The sequence below is a fragment of the Ailuropoda melanoleuca genome, chromosome 11 (assembly GCF_002007445.2).
Source record: "Ailuropoda melanoleuca isolate Jingjing chromosome 11, ASM200744v2, whole genome shotgun sequence".
In the NCBI taxonomy this organism is placed as follows: domain Eukaryota; kingdom Metazoa; phylum Chordata; class Mammalia; order Carnivora; family Ursidae; genus Ailuropoda; species Ailuropoda melanoleuca.
This window is the reverse complement of record NC_048228.1, coordinates 7,652,113-7,665,210: the sequence shown is the minus strand read 5'-3', so window position 1 is coordinate 7,665,210 and position 13,098 is coordinate 7,652,113. Positions and strand designations below refer to the sequence as shown.

The window sequence follows — 13,098 nt, the reverse complement described above, 5'->3', positions numbered from 1 at the left end:
CACCCAGCTGCCCCAGAGTTGATTAATCCTACTGTGTATAAATTATACTTCAAAAAAGCAGATGAGAAAGAAAAATTAAGAAAAATCCAGAAATATAAAACTGCCAGATGACCTAACAATTTAACTCCTGGAGGTCTATGCAAAAGCACTGAAAACATACATCCACAATCAGATTTGCACACAAATGTTCTTAGCAGTGTGATTCAGGTCAGCCAAAACTGGAGATAACCTAAATGTCTGTCAGCTGGCGGACCACTAGACACGAGATGGTACGCCCATAACCGGGTGCTCGTCAGCAATAAAAAGAAAGTGCTGCTATCTGCCACCCCATGGAAGAACTTCAAAAGTACTGTGCTCACTGAAAGAGGGCAGGCACAAGGGACCATATATGGTATGATCCCATTTACCTGAAATGTCCAGAAAAGGTAAATTCATAATGACAAAGTAGTTTAGTGCTTACCTGGGGTGGGAGGTGAGATTCTCAGTAAGTGGGCCCAGAGAATCTTATTTGGGTGAATGAAAGTGCTAACACTGGTTATGAGTGCATCACTCAGTAAGATACTAGAAGTCAGCAACTGTACATCTGAAACGGGTGAGTGTTATGATATATAAAGTGTACTTCAGTAGCTTTGTTTTTAAAAAAATTTTTTAAAGAAGAGTCTAGAAACCAAGCCATGCGTATATAAACAATTGATTTTGATAGGAGGACCGGTAATTCAACGGGGAAAGGATGATCTTTTGTACATACAATGCTGGCACAGCTGGACATCCAGACAGGCAAAACTGAACCTTGAGCTTCACATCGCAACCACACATAAAAATTAACTAAAAATGAATCACAGACCTCAACATTAAAGCAAACACTCTAAAACTTTTGAAGAAAAAGGGAGAAAACCTCTCCAACCTTGGGGGAAGTAAAGTCTTCACAGATAGGACACCAAAACCATAAACTGTAAAAACATAAACAAAAAAACCAACAAAAAAAGAAACCCAGATAGGACACCAAAACATAAACTGTAAAAACAAAAACAAAAACAAACCAAAAAAAAAAAAAAAAGAAACCCAAAGACAAATGGACATCATCAATTTTAAAATCTTTTGCAAAAGGCAGTGTGTCAAGGAAAAGAAAAAGCCACAGGCCAGGACGAAAACCAACAAACACACAACCGACAAAGCACACGAATCCAGATGTAAAGAACTCTTCCAGCTCAAGGAGACAACTAAAAATAGGCAAAAGATGGGAACAGCCACTTCACAAAAGAAGGTGTATGCAAAAGCACAATAAGCACATAAAATGACGCTTAACATGATTAGCCATCCCGGAAATGTGAACTCAAACCACTACGCGATACCACTGTATACGCATGAAAATTGCTGGCGTTAAAAAAGACCGAGAACACCAATGGTGAGGCTACGCGGCGACCACGTCTCTCACACGTTGCTGATGGGGACGTGAAATGGTGCAACCGCTCTGAAAACCAGTTCGGCAGTTTCTTACCAAGATAGACGTGCACTTCACATCCGAGCCAGCAACTCCTCTCCTAGGCATTTACGCAAGAGATACAAAAACATACAGACTTGTACACGAACATCACAAGAGCTTTGAGAGTCACAGCTCAGAACTGGAAACAGCCCACAGCCCACCCGCCGGTGAACGGACAAATGTGGTACGTCTCTACCATGGAATATCGCTCAGTAATAAAAAGGAAGGAACTCTTGCCACGCACAGCGACTTGGATAAAGCTCAAAAACATTATGCTGAGCGCAAGACCAGACAAGAGAGAGTACATCCTGTACGATTCCATTTATATAAAATCCCAGGAAAGAGAAGTCTAGTCAGAAGCAATGGAAGGCAGACCAAGGGTTGCCCCAGAGTCAGGCTGGCTGGGAACAGGGCACAAGGGAATGTTCCGGGGTATTGCAAGTGTTCTACAACGTGGTGGTGCCCACATGGGAGCATACACATGTTAAAACTCAAAATGGTACAAACAAAATAGCTGTGCTTTATTTTAGGTAAGTTTTACCTCAATAAAGCCGATTTAGGGGAAAAAAACTGTTAGAACTTTTAAAACAAAGAGAAGAGATAATGGGAGCCGGTAGTGATTGAGAACAACACCCAGCAGTGTGGGCTCTAGGTTCTCTCTGCTCAGTTAGCAACTGACACCAAGGGGAAAAGCAAGACCTGAGAATTCAAATTCAACTTTTTAAAATGCCCCCTGCAATTTCTGACACATACAAAAGAATGTAACATTTATATAAGTTATGAAGCATGATAATAAAATTAGCAATCCTAAACCCACCTACTTTGCCAGCTAAAGCTTTCCAAATACCACTGAAACTAGCCATGTGCTCCTCTCCACCCAGGGGAAACCATCATCCTGAAGTTAGTGTTTATTCTAACTCAAACTTTCTGTGGGATATGAAAAGCCGGGAACATGCCCCACCAGGACAAGGACTGCACTTCTCAGCCTCCTGTGCAGACAGGTGTGGCCGTGGGACTGAGTTCCAGCCAGTGGGCAGAAAATCAAAGTGATGTGGGCAATTTTCAGGAGGTGTCCTTAGAAGGCTGGCCCTTCTCCCTCCTGTCCCTCCTCTTGCTGGTTGGACAGCAGCTGGGACAGTTGGAGCTGGAGCAGTCACACTGGAGCACAGGACAGGTGCTGGCTAGGTGTCAGAGGTGCAGAGCATAGAGCCCTGACTGCCCACATTTACTGAATTCAGAAATATTCTTCCATCTCGTTTAAGCCATTCTTATTTGGGGTTTTCTGTTATTTGTTGTGGAATCTTATAAAATGAACACAGGTTGCACTGTGGGCAAAGATATAATCCTATCTACCACCAACACCAAAGACTTTTTCAATGGCCTAAGAAACCTGGGACACTTGCCTGCCTCAATATCTACAAATGGCATGAATGTGGCACCCACATGGCACCACAACGGGCAAAGCACAAAGCAAACAAAACAGACAGGGTGCTAGCTCTTGAAAAGCTAGTATTCTAAACCAGTCACATGGACAAAAGAAAAAATACAATTTCTGAAAAATTAGAGAAGTGTTTTCTTCAATACACAAAACAGTAACTTCTATGTAAGTAAAAAGTGAGATCTGCCTTCACAAATTCCAAAAGCTCTCACCATCACCCCAAGCAAGATGGCATGGGTTTGTCTTCGCTGTACTCCCCCAAGCACTGGGCTTCCACTAAATGGTCAAATGGTGGCCTCCTGTAGGCAAGGCCTGTCCTCCGCTCCCACAGCCTGCACGGCCGAGCACAAGGGAAGCCCCACTCACTGGCTCCCAGGGAAGCTCCCACCCCCCTCCCCCGGCTGGGGGTATTACAGGACAGCCTTTCAATTCCCAAGCACATTTCCACCACCAACTATCCATTCAACAAGCATTTCTAGAGCACCTGCTAAGTCAGAGCCTTGGGTTATAAATTAAAAAAAAAAAAAAAAGCCTCTAATTCAAGAAACTCCGATATAATAGAAAAGACAAGCAAATAAACAGTGAAAGGTGTACAGCAGGGAACAGGGAACTGAGCAGGCCAGGGGGAACCTCCATCCCTCTGGAACGGAGGCATCTCAAAGAGTCCCTGGAGGAGCTGACAGCTGCCCCCGACCCTGAGGGACAGCAATGACGTGGCTGAACAAAGAAGAAGGGAAGGCAGAGCATCTGGACAGCTGCCTCACACACTCCCGGAACGTCTTCCCTAACTCTCCACGCAGCACCTTCTCAGATGATACAAGTAATTTTGGTATAGTTTAATAATGTGGTCAAATAGGTAATACAGCCTCAAAAATGATTAGATGACACATTTTGAAGTAAAAAAAAAAAATCAACGTACTTTTTATTGTTCTCCATCAGGGCGATGGCCTGGCTGCCACCTCCCTCTCCAGGCCTCTCTTCTGGCCCTCCCATCCCAGGCTCCAGCCACCGGATGTTGCACAGTGTCATGTCCATATGTCTTTGCCTTAGCCTGGTTGCTCCTGTCCATCTTGGTCGGTCAATGAACTGACCATGTCTCCCCTCCCCCCATCCAGGTAAGCATCTCCTGCTGTCTGAAGTGCCCCTTTGCCCGTCTGTGCCACTGGCTTCACCTGGACCTACTTCACAGGCACCGCTGGTTTCTTAACTGCCTTTCCTACTCAACAGGGAAAACTGGAGAAAGCAACCAGGCCTTATTAATCTTTTCACCGCAGGGGTCTAGCACCGTGCCTGGCCCATAGCAGGAATAAAATAATAAATGCCTGCTCAGTGAATGAAGATAATCAAGGGTAAGTATATGTTGTTAAACAGGTCAATCTTTGAAAGACCTAAGTTGGTTATCAAAGACAGTGAGGGAAAATATTTAAGCCTAAGAAAAAAATACTATCTTACAAAATTTACAATGGCCCTGCCTAAATCCCAAAGCTACCTTGCTTCTTGTTTCTTTGGTTGGAAAGAAGAAAAATCAGCTTGGAACAAATCAATCAATCAAGCACTTATCAGAACTTTATGTTCAGGACTGGGTAGGCACTGCGGGTATACACACATACTGATTCCTGATTCAAAGTCAAACAAAAAGAAAGCAAAATGAGAAGCAGAGAACGTCAGATTTCCTCTCGAATCCCAGCCTGACTGTTCCTGAGCTCTGTCTGACTTTCCTCTGAGCCCTGACAACACTGGTTTATTCTCACACCAGGTGACATCAAGCTTCCCCTCCGTGTCGACCTCCTACTGCTTTTACAAAGCCTTCTCTGACTTCTCTAGCCCACATTAATTTTTCTCTTTTCTGTATTCTTATGGAATTTCTTGCCTGTATAATTAATTTTGGCATTAAATCACAATGTCTTATATTATTATCCTTTTCTTAAGAGTTTATCTTTTCTCTCCCAGAGAGCCTGTAAGATTTTTAAGGATCTCGTTTTGTATCTCTGACGATACTATACTAAGCACACAGTAGATGCTTAATAAACACGGACGGATTGACCTGGTACCTTTCTGGCAGGTGTCCAAGTCCTCTTTGCTGACACAGGCATTTACTACCATCTCAAGGTCAATCACATTCACCAGAGAGCAGAGATACCAAAAGAAGCACAGAGTGGGACACCTGACGCCAAAGCAGAAGGGCCAGCAAGTCCAGAAGTGAGAATCCGAGAGCACTGGGCTCCCTGGGGCAGTCTTGAAAAAGCTCACCCCTCCCCGAGACATGAGCATCTGGGGCTGAGCCCAGAGGATCCCATTTTCTAGGCTTGGGTTCAGAGATGGAATATCTGTCCTTAGAGAGCCAAGACATGGGAAGGAAAGGGCTCTAGATGTAAAATGGGCAGGAACACACATGAGTGGAGGCCATAAATCCCTCCCAGGACGCAGACAATGCCTCAGTGATAAGCATGCAGATTGCACACCTAGTTCAGAAACTCCCCTGAGTTTGCTTGTAATTAAGGGGGTTAGAAAGGTAAAAAAAAATATATAAACCCAATTAATCATTTAAATATTTAAAGTCAGATTTTTTCCTCACTCCAGGATTAGTATATTTCATAACGCCAGCAGCAGACAGCCCTGGTTTTTACTGGGGTTCATTTTAGAGCATGTTTAAACTAGTCAGATTGAGTGATGCTTCCAGCAACTAATCGCATGTCAAATAAAAGATATTTTATGTAATAAATTACCGCTACAAGTAATTCAAATGTCATTTATCAGTTTTATTATCAGTCAGGCAAAGTCTTGTTTCTCTATATTAATCAAAATCAAGCTTTTTTTTTTTTTTTTTTTTTTGAGCGGTTTTGACACCTCTTGGCAAAGTACGGAAGTGAAGAGGTAGAGTCGCCCCCGGGGCTGAAAGGAGCCGTGTCACAGTAGAGAGGAACGAAGCTCAACAATGACAAGTGGAAACTTCAGGGATTTAAAATTGCCATTACCATTGTTTTTATACTAGCGTCAAAGCAGGAAGGAGTCTGTCTCTAGGAAGATGTGTTTTATTTTTAGGGCCAGGAGACTCTTAAAAATACTCCTACCTAAATACCTAAACGTGTAATGCTTCTTCTCAGAGAGACCTGGACAGAAGAATCTAGATGATGGCACTGTCCCCCTCTCCCCCCCTTCTTTTGCCTCTTTCAGAAAGACCAACAGTTTAACCCTTTGTGCCTAACAAAAGCAGGCACGCGCATGACGTTTTAGGCCAACTCTGTGACCAACCAGAACAATCTGTTCTGAGCAAGAAGTTTCCAAGTAGCCAAGAGACCTGTTTGGTTTTAAGCCATGGAGGAAACAGCTGGAATAGAACAGATGTGCGTCTTAGAAAATTCTGCACCCCAGCTGCCACTGCCTGTCCTCAACAGATCCCATTAAATGGCTGGGCCGAGGGACACAACCAAAAAAAAAAAAAAAAAAGTGTGGAGACCTAGCCTTTGGATAGCAGGAAACACGAAGAGTATGTCTAGTGACCCAAAACAAACACAATGGGTCGGAAAGAATGCCGGCCAGGAAGGGGCCGTGAGTCCCAGGCTCACAGTAGCTGCTACTGACTCGGGAGCGCCAATACAAGGCTCCCCTCTGAGCGCCATTTCTCAGGTCTCAGAGGTCAGAGGACTCCGGTGGTTTGTGAGACAGGGTGACCACGGATGAGGTGCACTTGAATTCCTGTTACCTGGCCTCGCCCATTCAGCCTCAACCAGAAAGCAAAAGAAAGGAGATATCTGAGATCTGTGACACCATAGCCACCGCCTGGCCCCCAGCACTGTCTTGAGCCAGTGGGGAGGGCAGCAAAGCCAGGGCCAGAAGGTAGCTCCAGACCACGTGGGGGGGGGGGTCAAAACAAGCCTGGCATTTTGTGACGCCTTCCAAAATCTGACACCTAAAACTGTTTTAAATTAACATGTTTTGAAAAAATAAAACTTCTGAGGCAGACAATTAAAATGAAGACAATTACAGAAAAGGCGTTTCATTTTGAAAGACAACAGATCCAAGGCTGAGTTATGTTAAAGACATGAAACTTGAGCTATTTTCCATCACTTTGAAGTGAATTTTAATCTTTTTAGACTTTTTATAAGTGACTTAATGAAGGGTTCTGGCTGTATTTTGGGAGATTGTACATCTATGACTGGTTTGAAGAACCGTTATTCCTCAAACAGCTTCACTTAAAAACAACATGGGTCATGTTCTCATGTAATAATTAAAAGCTAATTCAAAAAGGACCTTTACATTTAATCTGAAATTCTCTAACAGACTGTCACCACATAAATATACATATATTTATATGGTATAGCCTGGTATAGCCTGGACAAGGAAGGAAAGCAGGAAAGGAAGGAAGAGAGGGAGGGAGGGAGGGAAGGAGGGAGGGGAGAAGGGGGATGGGAGAGGCCACCCCAAATCTACTAATATTAACTTTAAAAAATAAAATTAGGAGAGGAGTCATTTCAGTGAGCAAACGAGAATGCAGTCATGAATCAGATGTTCATGAAAAAGTGACATGACGTAAGAAAACAGAAACAGAACCGAGAAATACTTTTATAGATTCTTACTTGTAACCAAAAGATTTCAAACAACACAATACACTCATTTATTCTGGTCCCTCATCTCTTCTTAAACCTTTGTCACATACTTAGAAGTTTGTCTAGGAGAGGATTTGGGTGTGGCACATTCTTTTGGAAAAACCCAAGAACTGTCTACTAGTCCCAGTGTCTCCTGGCTTGCTGAGTCTGGGATACGGGAGGCATTGCTTTTTTGGCCGGTATCCTGAACCCCAGTCAAGGTTAAAGAAGGAGTTTGAGTGGGTGACTTACTGTATGGCTGAGCAATGAGGTGAGGGGGCTGGACAGGAACCACCTGTGTGGCTGGGCCCAAGGACGAAGGCTCATCGGCAGCCGTGCCCGACTGCTGGAAAGCCAAATCAATCTCTTCATCTGTCAGCCCTGGGGGGAGAAGAGGACATAATTGCAGGTGAACACCTTTGCCACTGTTCCTGGCCGCCACGAAATCTTCATTGAGAAAGGACCCTGAGAGCCACAGAGTGCCTAGCATCCTGGTAAGTTTCCTCCCCGATTGCGGATTCTCCGGAACCTCTCTCAGTTGCAATTTAACCTTAAGCGACAGAATATTAGCCTCCACACTGCTTCCAAATGTGGCTCATTCAATTTCCTTAATTTATCCTTGAGTTTATTGCTGCTTTTGAAGTCGCTCGGTACTGCAATTCTCCATTCTTCCCCCGAAAACAGATACCATCAACTGCAAATGTGACTCATTTTAATCTGTAATGGTGTTAAAAAAAGAGGGGGAAAAACTAACAATAATGCATGAAAACAGACAGGGAAACAAAAAACTAATTATTGGGTGAGACGACTAATTAGTCTCGATCGTTTCCGAAGACGGGAATAATTTGCTTTATTTTATGACAAATGCAGAAATAAAAAGAAAAATCAGGACTGACTGTGATTAGTATGAATGGGATATAGAATGTAAAGAAGAAAATAAAACAAGAAAACAGATCAAAACAAGGCCAGGCCCAAACTTTCAGATGGTTATTGCTCCAGCCTAGCATAAGCTGCCTGTACCGCCTTTGGCTAGCTTTTCTGCTTCCCTTTGTTGTAATCCTCGCGACACTGAAGCGCACTGCGCTCAGGACAGCCGGGAAGAGCAGGGCGCCATCTGCAGTGGCTGCGGCGCGTGCAGAGGATTTGCCCACGGGAGAGGAACAGGCCGGGGAGGGCCCCAGGAGACCCCATTTCCAGTGGGCACACGGCCGCGGCTGACTGGAGACGCTGGCCCTGTGGGAAGAGGACGAGGGTGCCAACCAAACGACTTGCCCGCAGGGCCGGTCCGAGAAGTGGGTACAGTGGGTACAAAAGTGCTTGGGCTGCCGAGAGTGGGAGCAGCAGTGCGGAGGTCACTGTGAAGTCGCCAAGACCCCTCCGGCCGGCCTGTGCTGTTCTAGGAATCCCGGTATCCAGTGCAGCCACCACGCAGAGCCTTTAAAGGAGGGCCGAGAGCTTTTCCCCATCTGCTCGGCAGTCCTCCATTAGAGGCCCACGGCACGGTGTATCTGGCCCTGGGGGTAGATGAAGTACACGGAGCTTCTGAGGGTCAGCATCTTCCGGAGCATGGTGCCGCACGCTCGGTGCCAAGCGGCTAACAGATGGGGCGCATTAATGCTCCGAAGCACAGCGCTGGCCCACGGCACACTGGCTGTAGTTGGCGGAGCGCCTCTGCAACTTTTCAAGCCCTAGTGCAAGCCGTCAGGGAGAAGGCCTGAACTAAAAGGCCCGGGACCCTCTGTTCCCCTCCCTGTGCTGAGCAGTTGAGGGCTGTGTCCCCTTTGAAACCACAGCCCTGCCCTTCTCCCTCGGCACACAGGGGAGCCAGCCAGTGGTGGGCAAGGCCGCCCCTCGTGAAGCTGGAGTGCTGCTGCTGCCCCCACCCCCAGCGCACCCCACTCTCAACGCACTGATGGGGCAAATGAAAAGGCTGGCGCTGAGCACCTTCCAACACAAAAGCTACCTTCGAGTATGAGTATGCGGGGCTACACTGGGCCATTCCTCCTCCCAAATTCCCCAGCTTGCGCCAAAGGCCTCCCAAGAGAAACGGGGGCAGGACAGAGGGACAAGCCTGGCAAAAAAGGAAAACTCAGGTACCGGAGCATGTGCCGCTCAGGCTCCCAGCTTGGGAGTGACGGCCAGTCAACTTCCGAAGAGGAAGGGGAATCCCTTTCAGAGTTCTTGGAGGAAAGACCCGGTTTTAACCAGTTCATCATCAGCGTGGGAGAAGCCGATGCACGCGTCAGCGGGGGTGGATGGCCACCGGTACACTATGGAATTTCATAAACCTGGTGGTTCGTGTGCCTTGTCAGCCGCTGGCTGCAAATGAGGATAATTTTCCCAAAAGGAGCATTCAGTTGCTTTCTCATTTTCCCTTTTGGCTCTTTCAAATATAAACAAGTACGATAATGTTTAACGCAGGGGAAATATACAGTAAGTCACGGGCTGTGCTGCAGCCCTGAGAGCCGGAGCTGGTTAAAGGGACAGCACTCCCTGCCCGCTACTCTGCCCTCTGGCCCGGAGCTTTTACGAAGCCTATTTTCCTAATAAAACATGTTCCTTGCATTATTGCAGCCGAGCCCACTAGTGAGGCCACGGTTTAAAGGGCATCAGCACTTCCTTCCAAGCTCTTGTTTTTCAGAGACCTTATCATTTGATGCTCTAAATTTACATTGGCTGGAATTCTGATATCCCCAGTCCTCCGGAGAGTCAGGATTTTGATTTAGTTACATAAAATGAATCACTTTTCTTCTTGTAAAAAAAAAACCAAACATGCATTTTCACGATCTCACTGAATAATATAATTTCAGAGCTGGACCATGATCCCAGCCATTGCGTTCATTTAACAGATTAGGAACAACTAAGGCCTGAGGAAGGTGAAAACGTGCCTCAGATCCCAAGAGGAAGGTCATGGTGCTGCCGGCTCAACAACCCACGGCTCTCCATCTGCGGCCTGGTGACCTCCCCCTCTAGCACAACAAATGTGAGACTCTGAAATCACGACTTAAGTCTTCAACCTTGTGAGAAGTTGAGAGAAGCACTAAATGGTCTCTCTCGGCCCCACCTGGCACCCCGTCTACAGGGGAGGGCTGACAAATGGCACTTGGGGGCTAGACCAACAGGAACCCAACGTCCCAATTCTATCTGCAAATGACAGTGGGACAACTTTTTGAACAACTCCACAGTGACAAAGGTAGTGTCCCCGTCTCGTTCTAATACTCTAACTCCCAATAAATCCAAAGGCCTCTCACAGACAGGTGCCCATGCTTCCCTTGGAGCCTTCCTTCTCAGTGCGCCCCCAGCTCAGGGGCAACGGCCAGCCAGGTTCAGTACTCTCCCAACTTAGCTGACTCATCTGGGACGCACGGAGCCTTGGCGGGAAGGGGTGTCATCTCCTTCAGAACACAACAGTTACCTACGCAGTCGTGGGCTCCTGGTGCTGAGCCGACCCTGCCTTCAGGGAAGAGGGACAGTCACAAGACCCACACACAGGACATCCAGGTTCCCACCCGCCCCCACGAGCCAGACGGGGCAGAGTTTAGATTGAGACCTTGCAGAATCCCAAAGGTTAAAAGGAATAATAAAGGAAACCGCCAATTGGAAGTGAATTATATTTGGCTGTGAAAGCTGAGGCACAGGCTATATTATAAAAGGCGTCTCTTTGCGTTGTTTACCATCACCCTGACTTATGCAGACCTTTTTTTTGTTGTTGTTTTAAATAATCTCATGCAAATTAGACACACACACTTCCTTCCAGTTGATTGCTATCTGCAAGGAATAATCTAACCGCAGAGGGACCGAGCAAGGGCTGAGCAGAGCAGAGACAGGGGCAAAGGGTGTCACCATCCTGTGGCAGGCAAACCTCCCGCCCTCAAGTCTTCTTCAGCCGCCACCTTTGGAGGAATTAGCCAATTTCAATAAAGTGTAAGATTTTCTTTTAGTTGGGGTGTCAGTTTGCATTATCTGATATCACTGGCACTTTGCATTTAGACACTTTCAATAACGTCAACCTCTGCCACGTGCCAATTTCAACAGCTACCACCCCTGGTCTGTGACAATTAAGACGTATCATAGACAGAGAGTAAAACTAAGAAAGTCCTGCTCAGTTATTCCATCCACTCACTAGCTTTAACCAAGAGGAGGAGAAAGAAGGGAGGGCACCCGTCCAAAGTGAAGAGGCCAGGACGCCTGCCTCTGAGAGACAGTGTCATTTCACCTTTAAGATCACAGGTAACCCGAGATGCCTGGGTGGCTCAGCTGGTTAAGTGGCTGGATCCCAGGGTCCTGGGATGGAGCCCCACGTCCAGCTCCCTGCTCAGCGGGGAATCTGCTTCTCGCTCTGCCCCTCCCCCTACTCATTCTCTTTCTCTCTCAAGTAAATAAATAAAATCTTAAAAAAACGAAACAAAACAAAAAACAATACAGCTGCCTGACTGGCAAAACTGAGAGCTGTTCATTCACATCGTGTAAATGAAGGTCCCGAGCACCAGGAACCAGGGTGGACTCCTCGTTCTCAGTTCTCTGGAATCCAGAACCAGTGCCCTTTACAAGGAGACGGCTGCTGCCCCAGTGCAGAAGCTCCCCGAAGATTCTTTTCCAACACTTTCCCCAGGGTGGGATTCTTTTAAAAGAACAGACCAAGCAAGCTACAAGCTATTGATTAATAAAGCCCCTTGTTACTGCTGCGGGCAACTGACGTTAACGGCCTCCGGGCTGCCACACCTGCTTATTTGTATCCCCTAGAAGATAGATTTGTTTTCTTTTTCTAAAGGTTTCGGTTCAAATGCAAACAGAACCAAACCCGCTGACTTTGTGAGCAGCAGCCTACTGGCTGGGAGCACCACACTGCAGGTCCTTTCCCACGGACTCAGACAAAACTGGGCACTGGGAAGAGCTGACTTGTTCCTGCGGGACTGGCTATGCAAGGGCTTCTCAGAATAAGTCACCTCGGTGCTGTCCCCAGTGACCGCTGAGCACCGCCACGGGGCCTGGCCCTATGCAGGTGAAGCAGAAAGACAGGTGACAGCAGACAGCAGCATTCGCTGCATCTTGTAGGTCAAACAACAGCCAGGACGGCGGGGTGAGGAATAGTTTGGAAATAAGCAAGGTAATGAACACCCGACGGCACCTTCCAGCTGGGCCTGAGTTTTATAATAAAAATGTCAAGTCTGGCTGGGATTAGGGAACAGGGCCAGAGGGCCAGCAGCAAAGGGCGGCAGCTGTGGGCTAGCCACTGGGGCCATCTTCCCTCCCCTGTCACAGTCCCTCCATGTACAGGACTTGGGTGATTCATCTGGGATGCGTGGAGACCGTGCGGGGGTCACCTCTCTGAGAACACAACTAGTTATCTCCCCATGCACACTCTGAGAGGAGATGAGGCAGAGAAGACAGCTGGCTAAAAATACTCCCCAAATTAAAAGAAAAATCAACTCTCTCAGAAAAGGCTGGGGGGGGGGAGAAGGGAAAAAAGTATTTTTATTTTATTTTATTAACATTTTGTTGGAACAGTAGAGTACAATAAGGACTCTCAGAGCCTCTAAAAGTCGTTGGATGACCTGTAGACCCCTATTTCCCAGTGCCTTGTATAAAAT

General features: G+C 46.6%; 1 protein-coding gene across 3 annotated transcripts in view; it reads right to left on the bottom strand.

Moving 5' to 3' along the window:
• Positions 1-13,098, bottom strand: part of PEX14 (peroxisomal biogenesis factor 14) — a 136,540-nt gene that overhangs the window by 20,331 nt on the left and 103,111 nt on the right. For 2 of the 3 annotated variants that reach the window (XM_002927432.4, XM_034671190.1), the window contains one exon: positions 7,760-7,888. The exons of the other annotated variant lie outside the window; for it this stretch is intronic. In XM_002927432.4, coding sequence (XP_002927478.1) covers positions 7,760-7,888 — 129 coding nt within the window. The remainder of the gene's footprint in view (positions 1-7,759; positions 7,889-13,098) is intronic. 3 annotated transcript variants of the gene reach the window in all.